Source organism: Zootoca vivipara, chromosome 8 (genome assembly GCF_963506605.1).
Source record: "Zootoca vivipara chromosome 8, rZooViv1.1, whole genome shotgun sequence".
NCBI classification, from domain to species: domain Eukaryota; kingdom Metazoa; phylum Chordata; class Lepidosauria; order Squamata; family Lacertidae; genus Zootoca; species Zootoca vivipara.
The window spans coordinates 63,470,746-63,486,062 of NC_083283.1; the positions used below are offsets into that span (position 1 = coordinate 63,470,746).

At 44.6% G+C, this 15,317-nt stretch overlaps 1 protein-coding gene across 11 annotated transcripts in view; it reads left to right on the forward strand.

The window, feature by feature from the left end:
* The window catches only part of RREB1 (ras responsive element binding protein 1), a 119,416-nt gene that overhangs the window by 81,548 nt on the left and 22,551 nt on the right, over nt 1-15,317 (forward strand). For all 11 annotated transcript variants that reach the window (XM_060277988.1, XM_060277985.1, XM_035125508.2 and 8 more), the window contains 2 exons: nt 8,320-8,467; nt 9,937-10,076. In XM_060277988.1, coding sequence (XP_060133971.1) covers nt 8,320-8,467; nt 9,937-10,076 — 288 coding nt within the window. The remainder of the gene's footprint in view (nt 1-8,319; nt 8,468-9,936; nt 10,077-15,317) is intronic.

Below are 15,317 nucleotides of genomic sequence, written 5' to 3' on the forward strand. Positions count from 1 at the left end.
ATTAACATTGATTAACAATGCATTAACTTCTATTAACAAGGCAGGTTTGCAAAGTGAGGGCCTTCTGGGGGTTGGTAGCTCTCTGCTAGGGTGAAATGTGTGTACCTTTGACAAAACCGCATCTATCATTCTATCACCCCCACTAACCCCCTTTTCCTCCAGAGTTGTAGACTTTTTGCTTTTTAAAAATGTAATTCTATAAAATAAGCATATTAAAAAGGTGATCTAAGAAGGGGGGGGAGAGAATTGGATTTCCCATGCTCCTATAGTCCAATGGTACCAATTACCTTGGTCTAACCCTCACTAGAGGTCTTTATAGCAGTGGTAGCCAAACTTGGCCCTCCAGCTGTTTTGGGACTACAGTTCCCATCATCCCTCACCACTGGTCCTGTCAGCTGGAGGGCAAAGTTTGGCCACCACTGCTCTTTAGGAAGAGGCTGTACAAGTCTGTGCATTGGAGATGCTCTAGCTCTAGATTTCCTGCATCATTCAAAGGCTTGCATTAGGTGGCTTTCAATTCTGAGCCTGCAAACTCAAACGATCACATTTAAGAGGCAGGGGTCTTTTTTTGTACAAAAAGAGAGACAGAGTTCCAGTCTTTTGTACATGGTACATCTTCTGAACTTTTCCTGCCTATGCCTAATCCTCATAAAAGACAAACTGGTTTAGACACGATCTCGCTGATAGCATCTTCCTGAAGTGCCTGTTTGTTTTCTCACCTGGACGGTCTAGTTTCTGTTGTCAGCCTTAAAAGATAAAGCGGCAAAGGGCACACGGAAGTTTTCCTGCCCCAAACTCTTTGTAATGAAACAGGAGTGTGATTTCAGTGGGGCTTGCGCTGGAGAACATGGATTCCTCCCACGAGCTTCTCTCGAATTGCTCATAGCTTCTGCTCCCCTTTGTTGTCACCCTTGGGTCTAAATTCCCCTGTTGTGCCGATTCTGCAGGACAGAGCTTGAACAGAATGTCCTTTAACAAACTGCCCTACTTATTTTGGACTGGACTCTTTCATCACACTGCACCTTGCGTTTTAACCTCCCTTTAAGTACCTGTTTACCAACACAGCTTATTAAATAAATGGCCAGTGTCCTAGCTGCATGGTGTTCTCTACAGATGGCGGCTGACTCCAGCTCCTATCAGCCTCAGACAGCATGGCCTTTGGTTAGGATTTGGGAACTGTAGTTCTGTATCTGGAGGGTCACTGCCTTAGCCATTAGGCTGGCATAGCAGCAGCCATTGGTTCTTCTGTGCGGAAGTGCTGAGCCATAAACTGGGGGTGGGGTGGGGGTGGGGATAGTGCAGAAGAAATTACCCCCAGCGTCGCATATTGATGGCTTTGGAAGCAGCCCTCATCCCTAGAGCCTGGCACAATCAAATCACAAGAGAAGGGGGCGATTGATTGCAGGTTCTGTCACATGATGTGGAGCAAGGTTCTGTGGCTCATCCACACTTGCTCACTAGAATGTGGCCTGTGGACTGACCTTTGCATGTTGAGAAATCAGGCTTATAGATTGCATCGTGTAAGACTGCATAGCTCAGTAGAAGGGGACAGTTTTGCACCCTGCAGTTCCCAGGTCCAATCCCAGGCTTAGTTCCGAGCATCTCCTGTTCAGAAGTATCAGGTGGTGGCAAGGTGATACGGGAAAGACTGCTGCCTGAGACCTTGGGTACCTGATGCCAGTCAGAATGCAAAATGCCAAACTAGATAGGCAATTAGTTCAACCTGAGATAAGATAATTTCTGCCAATATTCTTCTGGGTTATATTAGATTTTAAGGGCGGGAGGGGGGGGGGAGACAACAACCTGTGCTCACTTTTAAAACTCTGCACACTGGTGAGATGGGTACTATAATGTGATTTCTTTCCTTGTGTGGATTGGTCTTTGGTCACCTCTGCTTGCACCATAACAATGTAATCTTTAGAAGCTTTGTTTTCCAAGCCATTCTATTCATACCTATATTTTTGAATTTCTGCTGCATATGTTATGTTTTGAGTCTCCTAAAGTAATTTCAGAGGCAGCAGAAATAAACATGGTTTTGGTGTCCGAATTAGTGCATTTAAACCTTAACAGACCTTAACAGATTAGACAACTGGGCCAAAGCAAACAAGATGAATTTTAACAAGGAGCAATGTAAAGTACTACACTTGGGCAAAAGAAATGAAAGGCACAAATACAGGATGGGAGACACCTGGCTTGAGAGCAGTACATGTGAAAAGGATCTAGGAGTCTTGGTAGACCACAAACTTGACATGAGTCAACAGTGTGATGCAGCAGCTAAAAAAGCCAGTGCAATTCTGGCTGCATCAATAGAAGTATAGCATCTAGATCAAGGGAAGTAATAGTACCACTGTATTCTGCTCTGGTCAGACCTCACCTGGAGTACTGTGTCCAGTTCTGGGCACCACAGTTCAAGAAGGATACTGACAAGCTGGAACGTGTCCAGAAGAGGGCAACCAAAATGGTCAAAGGCCTGGAAACGATGCTTTATGAGGAACGGCTTAGGGAGCTGGGTATGTTTAGCCTGGAGAAGAGAAGGTTAAGGGGTGATATGATAGCCATGTTCAAATATATAAAAGGATGTCATATAGAGGAGGGAGAAAGATTGTTTTCTGCTGCTCCAGAGAAGCGGACACGGAGCAATGGATTCAAACTACAAGAAAGAAGATTCCACCTAAACATTAGGAAGAACTTCCTGACAGTAAGAGCTGTTCGGCAGTGGAATTTGCTACCAAGGAGTGTGGTGGAGTCTCCTTCTTTGGAGGTCTTTAAGCCTTGACAGGCATATGTCAAGAATGCTTTGATGGTGTTTCCTGCTTGGCAGGGGGTTGGACTGGATGGCCCTTGTGGTCTCTTTTAACTCTATGATTCCATGATTCTAAACCGAACAGAGAGCACATGAGCTGCCACAAAGCAAGTTTGTGCTGCTCTCAGGCACTACGCTTGAGAATCCTAAGAATGTCAGTTTACAACGCTCAAGGTTGTGGAGATAAGCCTGGAGGCCTGGTACTGATTCTTGATGAAAACTCAGCACACTAGTAAAAAGATGCCCACTCCCAAGAAAGGACCAGCGTCCATCTGTTCCAAATTCCCTGCCCAAAGCCAAGATCCTTTCATTGCCTGTATTTTTAAAAGTTCACTTTCTCTCTTGGCTTCTCCTTTTCTTCCATCGCATTTGCAATGAACAATGTATTCTTATCTATAAATTGTTAATCAACCATTCCTTCATATCCATGACATGCACACAATTGCTCTCCATTTTTCTTAATTATGTGCAATGGAAATAAGCAACGTGACTGTACCTCTAAACTTCGTTGTGTATAGCATGTTCATTTTAAAGAAGTTCTATGTTGGGGGGGGGGGAGGGTTGCTGCTTTCTGTGTAAAGTTAGCCATTTTCTGACTTTGAGCTCCTTTGTCAGAAGGATAACGCCAAAAAGCCAAGGAAGCAAAAGAGAGAGGCAGCACCTCAAAATCATGCTGGCAAATGGATCTGGAAGAATAGCCCTAATATTAAAAAACAACAACAGTAAAATGCCCAACAAGTTGCAGTTTATGGCTAGCTTTCTCAGATGCAGAAGAAGTGTTCTTCTGTCAAGTCAATGCATCGGCGAAAAGTATTTGTCAGTAGCCTTTTGGGTTTTGCCGTCCCTTTCCTGTTGCTTGGTGCCTCCTTCATGTCTCCTTCCCCCCCAAGCACATTGCTCAAATAGCAAGGCTTGTTAATTTTCTTTCTGTGACTTACACGTCACCCCTTAATCTTTTCAAACCCAACTTCATGCACTGGGTGTGGAGGTGTGTGAGAGAGAGTTCCCATCCATGAGTCTTCAGATGTTTCGGGAATTCTGTGCTCCAGCTTTGATCTTGCCCTGAGCCTAGGCGTGGGTTCTCCTAACAGTATAGTAGTTTGTATTATATGCAGAATGTATCTCTAGAACAGGGGTCCCCAAACTACGGCCCCCGGGCCGGATGCGGCCCAATCGGCCTTCCAATCCGGCCCACGACGACCCCCGCCGCCCGCTGCCGCCGCCCGCTCTCACGGCGCGCGGCGCAGCGGCGATCTAAAAAAACGCCAAAAAAACGCCGAAAATCCTTTGTGCGCATGCGTATGGGCCTCTCCTGACCCGGAAGAGGTCATTTCTGGTGCACTTCCGGGTCAGGGGAGGCCCATACGCATGCGCACAAGCGATTTTCGGCGATTTTTTCCCCGCACGGGCGCGTGTGCGCATGCGCACGGGCGCGCACTCCCCCGCCCTCCGGCCCGCTGCGCGCGCACTCCCCTGCCCTCCGGCCCACCGCGCGGTCGGCGCGGCGGGCACCGGCCCGCCGCACGGTAAGTCTGGGGACCCCTGCTCTAGAACCAAAGGTCTTAAACAGACTGGATGCAGTCTAAGGCCATGTCCACAGGATTATTGGTTTTAGGGATCGGGTGCAACATAAGCAATGCATCTCACCAGCACAAACTACCTGCACTGTTGCATTATTCCCCTCAAATACAGAGGAACTGGCAGAGTCTGCATATCCTCACTTATTGCCACGAAGGGGGGAATCCAAGAAGAAGTCACGATTTATTCCTAGGGTGTTTATAGTTGGGAGCTACACACAGCACCAAGAGAGGACTAAAAGCAATGGGCCAGCTTGTTGAACAGTGGCGTATATAATGGGAAAATAAATAATATTTCTCTGTTCTTTTGGGAGCGTTTGCAGGTGCGCCCTAAATTGCTTTGCATCAGATAATTTAAACATGGGATTTCAGCGAACGTTAGAGGAGCCCCTCTTGCTCAGGCCCAAACACCCACGTACCGGTAGTCGAAGATTTCGTTTTCACAGTGGCCAGCTAGATGCTCATGGGGAGATCCTGCAACAACAACTTTCTCCGCACTTGTGATTCCCAGCAACTTGCATTCAGAGGCATGTTGACAGCAAAGAGGCACAACTCCGTGGCAGAGTGATGGGAATGTTTTCAGTTTAGTTCTAAGCGGTGCAGCTGCTGATCTTTCTCTCTCTGCAAGAGAAGTACAGCTTAATGCTGAGCGTCCTAAGCCATTCTTTGAGAACAGTTTGCAAACATGCTTTGAATGGAATGGGAGCAATAGCCAATCCTAGCCCCTTTAGTGTTGAGTATGAGAAAGAGAAAGTGAGATGTTTGCAAGCACACATAATTTTTTAAGTGTGCACTTAAAAAAAGAAGTGATGTGGCCCCTTTACATTTTTGTAATGTTATATTTACCTACCTTGGGTCAGTTCTGTGTTAGCATAGGCACCATTTCTTTAAGTGGTGAGTTCTGTCCCCCTACTGCTGGCTTTCTTTCCCTTTCCCATATGGTTTATCATCGAGTCCTTATGTTACAATTGTCCAGAACATATAATGCTCCCAGTGTCATGTTATTCTGCCTTGCTTGTTGTTATGGGCATTGACAGCCAACTTCTTATGCACGGATTACGCTCTTGATCATTGAGTCTGCAGGCAAGTTGCGTGCAAAATGAGAAAATGGAGGTGATGTGACAGGCAGTTCGCTTTCAAACTCCCATGCTGAATTTCATTTTCTTTGTCTTTACTCCTCTTTTTTTTTTTATAAAAAAAAACCAGAATGAAATTGGTGACAGTTTCTTGGTCTTGTTTAAAAGAGAGCTGACAAGAAAGGTACATTCTGATATTTGCTCATTCTTGCATGCCAAAGCAGAACCAGTTGGGCAAGTTGGTGGGAGTTGAATCTAGCTGCTTGTTAAGGTGGAACCAGAGCAGCAGTTACCCAGAAGCGCATTTGAGAGAAACATAATCGAGTGATTTGTTTTCCTCATTCTCTTTGTAATTTCGTGTACTTCCTTGTGAAACCTAACTTAGCCCTATAGAGCGATGATTCAAAATGGACCACATTGATGCTCATTCAAGCATTTATCTTGTGCACTTAGTAAAGACTTCTGCCTGCGGTTTTATTTCGTACGTACTAAGGTAGTAGTGAATTGATTCTCCAAATTTGGATCTTTACGTAGTCAAAAACGGCAGAAAGGTTAACTGGTTATCAGGCCCAAAGCTAGCAGGGGAACCAGACTCTGAGCTTTCCTTTCTTTAAAAGGAAGGCAAGTCTCTAGCCCTCCTACAAAAAAAGTTAGGAAGCAAAATGTTCAAGTATCCATCTAAGTCATTTCATTGAGATGAGCCAACTTGGCTGCTCCCATTGCTCAGTCTTTTTAGACAATGAGTGACATCAGAGCTGTGATTGAATGTGAGTTGTTTGGACAACTGGGCTCTGTCCTGAAGATCAGTTGTTTTCCTTCCTCCTTCTCTTTAGTTAAAAGTCTAGTTAAAAGATGAAGCTTTCTGGAACTGTGAATGGCATTTCTTCTTCTTCTGATGTTTGTGAACTCTTTAGTGCAACCACATATCTATATTAATATTTTCCCATTGTGTGATCATCCGTCCTCTGGGGCCTTGGAGGGAGATTATTGTGCTGATGCCCTTTTAGATTTAGGGTGTGGTTAAAATGCCCTAAAGAGACTGAAAAATTCCTCCTTGCTAAAAGGAAGAGTCATAAGAATCACTGCTATCTTTCTTTTATTTTTTAAAATCATGCCTGTGAGACAAATGGAGTGAAACTGGATTAGGAGAAACTCACTAGCCGTAGCATATATATGTTATGGAATGATATATAAGGTATGATATACATCATAGGCAGGAAAAATAATAGGCATTTGTACTTGACTGGAATTTCATCAGAAACCTGAAGAGCTTCCTTGTAGGAAATAAACAGAAACCATGATGCTGCCGTGTTTCTTTAAATAAAAATCTCACACATTAAAGAGTCCTTGCTTTTCCGTACTTGCTTAATACAAATTCCCCATTCTCCCATAGTATTGCACCTCTCATTATTTGGAGAATGTGTGTGTTTTAATCTCTGTGTCATTAATTCTCTGCTTCAAAAGCTGTAATGAATTGCCCTGTGGCTGATCAACTGGTGGGGTCTGGAGACTATTTTAACTGGCAACTGGTGGTGAGAAAAGTAGTGTGTAATCATATATATCTACTCAAAAGTTCCCTGGTAATGGAGCATAGGATTGTATACTAGTTATGTTTTTAATTATGTAGTCTTAAAACTTCATATTGAATTTTGTAATACAGTGGTGCCTCGCAAGACGAAATTAATTCGTTCCGCGAGTTGCTTCGTCTTGCGATAATTTTGTCTTGCAAGGCGCGGTTTGCCGCAGCAAAAAAAAAAAAAAACCCTGCGGAAAAAACCTATTGCGAAGCGCGACCATAGAAAACTTTCTTGCGAGTCACCAAACACATCGCAAAACGCTTTCGTCTTGCGAGTTTTTCGTTGTGCGAGCCATTTGTCTTGCGAGGTACCACTGTACAAGGAAAACTGATTATTTTCACTCAGGTTTACTTCTGCAAATAGGAAATAACTACAATGATTTTTTTTAAAAAAGATACACTAGTAAGATATGTCTAGGGTGCCTTTTAGGGATTAAACTTCGTTGCCACGTCATTATTGCATATCATTTTTGAAATGAGCTTAAATGTGTGGCTGAGAGGGTTTCTTTTGCATGCTCTCTGTCAAATATCTGTTGAAGGCAAGTCTGGGAAAAGTGAAAGGCATCTAATCTTGCTAAGGGCCAGCGTGGAAAGAACTGTTCTCATTGTATTTTATACCGCAAAATCTCTGGTATTGCTAACTCCATTAATCTCTTGCCCTACCCTTATTTGAGAGGGGGGGGGGGAACCTGTTGAACTTGTTAAAAGAATAAACCAGTTTACTGTAGTGAATAGCAGGATCATTCTATAATATACATTTTCCCCAGTTATTACACACAAAATTCCAATTTATCTTTCAGGTTATGATACTGGTCTGGGGCAGCCCATCCCATTTTGCCGCCCCCACTGAAGCCTTGCTTACTGGGGTTGCGTGGCAACAACTTCTGATGAAATCTTGTTGAACTCTAGCGAGATCTTGCCAGAATCCACTACTGCTTTGCCAGTGGTGGGTGGGGTGTCAGCAGGGGTCCCGCCCCGTGAGATTACACTGCCCATTATACCGTACTGGCAGTATCATAACATTGAAATTGAGGTGTCTTCTCTTGTTGCTGTAGATCGTTAACGGGCACTGTTTCATTGTTGACAATCAAGGTTTAATATCAGCTTACCTCCGATATAACTAGATATACTTTAAGGCGCAATATATGGGTTGTAGATAAGTCGTATGAATTAATATAATTTTATTATCGTCATCATTGTCTTCCTTTTGGTTCAAAATCTATAGTGGAACAGCTGGCTCATTTTTTATATATTTTCTCTTCTCTTCCCTTTCCCACCTGACTTTAGACACATGAAAATCCACGAGAAGGATCCAAACGGCACTACTACAAGTACAGCACCTGCCTCCCCACTGAAACGCAGGCGGTTGTCCACAAAACGAAAACTCAGCCAAGAAACGGAGGCAGACAAAGAGGAGCGAATTCCAGCCAAAAAGGTTGGAATCTAGGATGTTTTGAGTAAAATTTCACCCTACGTTGAAAGCACACCCAACACACATTTGCAGCACATGACTTCACCCAAGGAATCCTGGGAGGTGTAATTTTCTCCTCACACAGCTACAGTTCTCAGGATTCTTTGGGGGACGTCATGTGCTTTAAATGTTATGGGATGTGCTTTAAAAGTAGGGCGTGGATCTGCCCGAAGTTACATTCTCCTCCCTCACCCTTTCCCTTTATATCTTTCCATTGATTCCAGGGATGGGGGAACCTGCGGCCCTCCTAGATGTTTTTGGACTCCAACTCCCATCAGCCCCAGCCAGTGTGGCCAATGGTCAAGGATGATGGGAGTTGTATTCGGACAAAAATATGGGGGACTGCAGGTCCTCCATCCTTGATTTATGCATGGGGTGGGTTGTTTTGTTTGTTTTTTTAATAAGAAGATGACCAGCTTAAAATTAGACATTAGAAATTCTCTTCATCACATGAGAATGGAAGAGAGGAAGTGGGGACATTATAATAGGCTTGTGGTTGCCAAAATTAAAATTTCAAAAATGTAGGGATGTGTGTGTGTGTTGTACGCATTCATTTTTATGAAGTGACATGTGCTATGGCGTCGCCCGTAAGGAAGTAGGATGCTTTTGAAGGTGATTTGAAAGTCATGCACACGCCCTACGTAGGGAAGGTCTACTGAGGGCTTTCATTCGTGTTTGCCTGAATGGGAGTTGACCCCTCCATGTAGCTGGGGGCGTTGCTTTGTCGGAGACTACAACGGAGTGGAGATTTTTATTCGTGTTCAAGCAAATGCAAGTCAGAGCCCACCTCCCCTATGGACCTCCCTTGCTCAGTGCAGGACGATCAGGGCCAACGCACACAAGATTGGATGTGTCCCAAGGTTTTGCCGGGTGGGACTTGGTTGGGTGCCTCAGTCCCGTCGCAGCTTTTAACCAGGGCACATTCAGGCAAGTTTCTGCGTTGCTTCAGCCTGGTGCCCTTTTAATGCAGTACAACGTTGGGCAAGTGTGAATGAACCTGGCAGATAGCTGCTACTGTACAGACAGACACAAAGGAAGTCCAAAGGTCCAAATGATCATCTCCATATCTGCAGTGGCTGACCTGAAAAGAGGATGTCATGAAAACAGCTTAAGCAAGGCAAACCTCATTGAATACAGCATTTTTATGTCTGCTGTTCTTATAAGGCTCTGTTGGTTAAAAAATATTATTGTTTTTCTCAGAATCCCTCAAATTTCATGGCTGGCAATGACCCCCTTCTCGGAAAGCTGTTTTCTTTGATGTAAAAACACACAAAAAGACACCCCCTCCCCTTATGTGTTCATATTCTGTGTGATGGGGAGTATTTAGTGGGAATGTTCAAAGCAGCCCAAAGAGGCTGGAATCACACTCCATGTGAATTGGTGCGCTCAGTCAGGTTTTTGCGTGAGAGAACTCTCCCTTCTCTACCAAACAGGCCGTGGAGGAACCACAAAGTGGCGAAGCTGAGAAGAAGGCCGAGGATGAAGTTTATCGTTGTCCAGTGTGTTTCAAAGAATTTTCGTGCAAGTATGGGCTGGAAAGCCACATGGAGGCACATCCAGACACCTCACTGAGGTAAGAAAAGAGCGTAGGAGATGTGGCTTTGTGGAAGGTGGTTGTTTGATGCAAATGTTATGTTCCAACACATTTTAAGCCCTCTTGAATTCAGTGGGACTGAGTAAATAAGGTTATTTATGTATTAAACCTCATTTGAATCTGACCTGAGGTTACGTTTTTGTTAAAACTATTTAAATATTATTCCAGTTCTTGTAAGTTTTTGACAAAGTGGCAAAAGCTTGGGGGGCTGGCATGGTGATGATAGGATTTTTGTGTTGGCAAGTCGTGATGAACCATTGTAGGGGAAAGGCTATGTTTTTGTAGTCGAGCCATCTGCGTTGCATGCCCAAGATCCCAAATTCAATTCCTGGCGGGGCTGGAAGACACCCTCATCCTGAAACCATGGAGAGCTGCTGCTGCTAGTAGTCAGGGTAGACAATACTGAGCTTAGACCAGGCATAGGCAACCTTGGCTCTCCAGATGTTTTGGAACTACAACTCCTATGATCCCTAGCTAACAGGGCCAGTGGTCAGGGATCATGGGAGTTGTAGTTCCAAAACATCTGGAGAGCCAAGGTTGCCTATGCCTGGCTTAGACTGACCAAATGGCCTGATTCAGTACAAGACGACTTCCCACGTTCTATGTCATCTGCTTCTTGCAGATGAGATACCAGAGTCCAGATGAACTCCGTGTGTTAAAAGCGCATGTGAAGAGACTGCATAGCTAAGCTCCCCCATCAATGTGCCTGAGGGTTGTGCATTTGGCAGCAGTGGGAAGAGGCCCTGCATGCATCTTAATGTATGAGCATATAATGCTTCCGTGTGGTGGGTGTTAAAGGGGAATCCTTGGCAAACTGAACAAGATTCACCTTTCTCATGGAGCATGCATTGATGGATGTAGTTGAGTTCCTAGGATACTCCTATTATCAGGGAGCTATTCATGTTGAGCATGTTAAATCCAGAATATTTTTTTTTGGGGGGGGGGGTGCTAGAGCAAGTGTGCAGGACTTTTACTAGGAAAGGTAGCACACGTTTGGTTATGCTTAAAACAAAAATCCAGCTTAATTTTATTAGTTCATTAACTGGGTGAGTGTTTCTTGGCCCCCTGGCATTTGTGCTATGAGGTTCCACAGCGTTCTGTTCTTTCCCCAGTGCTGCTTAATATCTATGTGAAGCCTTTGGGAATGGTCATTAGGAGTTTTGGAGCGAGGTGTCACCTATACGCCGATGACACGCAGCTCCATTTCTCCCTAACATCAGAAGAGGCTGTGAAAGCTTTGGACCTGTGTCTGGATTCAATGTTGGTGGACTGGATGAGGGCCAATAAACTGTGTTTGAATCCTAGGAAGACGGAGGCTCTTTGGTTGGGTGGCTCCCTTGTTCAGGAAATCGGCAAGTTACCTGTTCTGAATGGGGTTGCACTCTCTCTGAAGGAGCAAGTGCATAGCTTGGGGGTTTTTCCTGGGTGCATCCTTGTGACTAGAGACCCTAGTGACATCTGGGGTCAGGAGTGCCTTTTACCAGTTGGTTTGCCAATTGTGGCCGTTCCTTGACAGGGATAGCTTGACCACTGTAGTCCACGCATTGGCAACCTTGAGGCTACATTACTGTAGTGTTCTCTGTGTGGGGCTGCCCTTGGGTCTGGTTTGGAAGCTCCATCTGCTGCAGAATGCTATGGCCAGATTGCTGATGAGAGGTTCCGGTCGAGAAAATGTAACACCATTGTTAAAACAGCTGCACCAGTTGCCCATCTACTGCCAAGCCAGGTTCAGAGGTTCTTGCATTGACTTGCAACACCCTGAACAACTTAGGTCCAGGCTATCTCAGGGACCACCTGAACCCTTCCATCCCAGCTTGATCACCAAGATCATCTTCAGGAACATCTCTGATTGTTCCCCAAGTTGGTGAGGCTCATTCGATGACAACGACAAACCGAGCCTTTCGTGTCATTGGCCCAGTCCTGTGGAACACCCTGCCAATAGAGATTCAGGGGGTGCCTTCTGTGCCAACTTCTAGTCTTTTCTATTCTGCCAGGTCTATGCAGGCAATTAAGGGTACATCCACCACAATGCTCTACTGAAGTTTTTAAATTCTTTTGCTTTTAACTTGTTTTCAACTTATTATGAATTTACTACATGGTTTTATATTGTTGTGAACCGCTGTGGTATATTTTAATGATAGAGCAGTATATAAACAAAGAAACAAGATTTGTTACACCGCCCAGTAACTAATGTTCTCAGTAAAGAGGAGTACAATTTAAGAACCTTTAAAAAAAAACAAGAAAAAACTTCACCACCATAGAACGCTGCCACTCCTTTCTTCTCATTGACTTGAAGAGAACTTTTTAATCTCCGTAAAATTTGGGTGACATGGCTTGGATTGGTACAACGAGTGGGCATGAACTAGTGACAGGGCTGGCCCCCTACCCTGTTCTGGTGTTACCAAATGAGCAACATTAATCCCAGGGCAAAATAAAAACAAGAACAAAAAAAAAATGCCTGGTATTACCTTGGATTTTGGTATCGCCTTGGTGAGTGAGCCCTATTATCTTCTGAAATACAAAAGTCTGGAGGGTTAAGCCCCTCTCTTGATTACCCACCAAGGAAAAACACATCCTTAATCCATTGATTAGGTTAAGAGAGACTCCCCCCCCCCGCCTCCCCTCCCCTCCTTTTTAGGGCAGTCTCTTTTGATGATGTAAAGCCTTTACATTATGCATCTTTGCCAGATAATTATGGTAAAGACAAGTCTCCTGGGGGAGTGGGACCTTTTGTTATGTTAAGACAACTGGCTGGAGCAGTGAGGCCTCTTGCCATGGAATTAACTCTTCCCATTGAGTCTCTCCTCCCAGTGAACTGTCCTGAAGTTACACCCTAATTAGCTGCATTAGCTAGACAGAGCAAGGCCACCACAAGGATGTCTCCTGTGAAGGACCATTATTATCTCTGGCTGGTGTCAGAGGCACAACACTATCCTTTTCATCCTCGCTCCCCTCCTGCTAGGGCTATTTAAAGGCAACAGTTTTCTCTGCAGCCTGCCCCACCAGAGAGGCTCCAGCTATTTCGGTGCGTTTACATAGGAATGACCGATATAATTAGCAGAGCAGGGAAATGCCACACAGCCAATAGGGCAAACAAGAAGCCGCCTTGGGCTTCTTCTCTCAGAGCCTTTTCCCTTGTGTGCGGCTTTCTATTCCTGCCGAGGCTATGAATCTTCTCTTAAATTGCTCATCGGCTTCATGACTCAAAACACGGTTTTCTGAAGGGCCGATACACATTAGTTGTGTCGTGTTCTTATCCTGCCTTTTCCTCCAAAGGTTCTCCGCTCTGTATCACTGCCCCACTACTCAATTTACCACAATTCTCTCGCATGGTTTCAGCTAGGGCTGAGCAATGTCTAGTTTCCAACATCGTGATATAACCCCAGCTAAACGCCGCAATATACCAATAGATCACAATGTCTGAAATAAGGATGGAACTATGTACAGTGGTACCTCGGTTTAAGAACAGTCCGGTTTAAGAACTGGTTTGGTTTACAAACTGCACAAAACCGGAAATAGTGTCTTGGTTTGAGAACTTTACCTTGGTGTAAGAATGGAATCCGAATGGTGGAAGGGCACCGGCGGCGGGAGGCCTCATTAAGGAAAGCCGTTGTTTCGGTTTAAGAACGGACTTCCAGAATGGCTTAAGTTTGTAAACCGAGGTACTACTGTAGAGGCAAGCAGGATAATGTCTTTGCAACTGCTACTAATTAGATGTCTAAAACTGGTACGTTTTTACTTACCTTTAACACAGTGTTACAACAGAAACCGTTACCAAAGTGTGGACTTTAAACCAGTTATGGATGATGTATTGATACCTCACCCAGTCCCAGTTTAGGCTGAGAACCAGGTTTGATCCCTAGCGTCTCTAGTTAGGGCTGGGAAGGACGTCTGCAGAAGCGCTCAGCCAAGGAGTTCTGAACTGGTTGTTTGCAGGGGGCTTGTGCCCTCCACCACCACCCCACCCCTGGCCTTTCTCTGATTTCATAGAATCATAGAGTTGGAAGAGGCCACAAGGGCCATCTAGTCCAACCCCCTGCCAAGCATACCTCCTGTATGAAATTAGGCTGAGGATTGTCAGTCCCATCCGAAACACTCGTTCCATTTGTGCAAGATGTTGCGTCTCCTCCTATGTTGTGTCTCCAATTTTGCTCCTAGTGTTGTGGGAACCCCAGAACAGATTTAAGGGGGTGCATGGGAGGAGGCTATTGGAGGGAAAGTTGCGTCTTCCAAGCAGAAATCCTTGTGCTGATGGAATGTGTTGCTTAGTGCTATATTGGATACAGGCCTAAATGTTCAGTAATGGTGCTGGTCCTTTTTTATTTTTTCAGGCAAAAGGGTGGCAATAGCTATAAGCTGTCTTGTTGCTCCAGCCACACACACACACACACACACACACACACACACACACACACACAGGCGGGGGAAGCTTTTAAACTTTGGCATCTTCCTTGGACATCACAGCGGCTCTTGAGAGTTGCCACTGTGCCTTCGTTCTGCTCACCAGCAACTGCGGAGCAGCTGTTTGATGATGCTGTTTCTCCTCCTCGGAGCCCATGTGTGGAGAGACAGAGGAGAGTTTTGTCCCAAAAGGAGAGCAATGTGGCAAGCTGGCTGGTGTTAACAGGGACGTTAACCAGTGCACATTTTGACAAGGGTGAACAATGAAATCCTTTCAACAAGGAATAAGTCTCTTGCTTCAAAGTGCTAACTGGTGTTCCTTCTTTTCAAAGCTGCTATATAACTATGTTAAAGAACAGCATTCCTCCTGGAAGCGAGTTTGATTCAATTTTGCTTTTCAAACAAAGTAGCATTTTTGTAGATTTAAGAAAATGATTTCTGTTAAGGACCAGTGTTGTGCTATTTCAGTGTAAATCATCAAGCCTCGCATTGGGTCAGTGCAGCTTGGGTTATTTTTTGTTTTTTGTTTTATTACAGTGGCTAACATCTACATGGTTTTTTTTTAAAAAAATGTAGTATAGGCCTAGGCACTAACATTGGGCACATTACAAAGTTAGGTATTTTTGGATTCCTGTTGGCTTTTACATGAGCGAAGTTAACTATGTGCTTAAGCGCCCATTGAAAATAAGCAGAACCTAAAAGGGCTGATGTAAAATGGAACAGAGTTTGTCTTTGAAAATACATTCACGTATGGATAATCAAAGTGCCTTTGAGCATGGACAAAATGCCTTCCTTTCACTGCTAAGGACCTGCAAACGA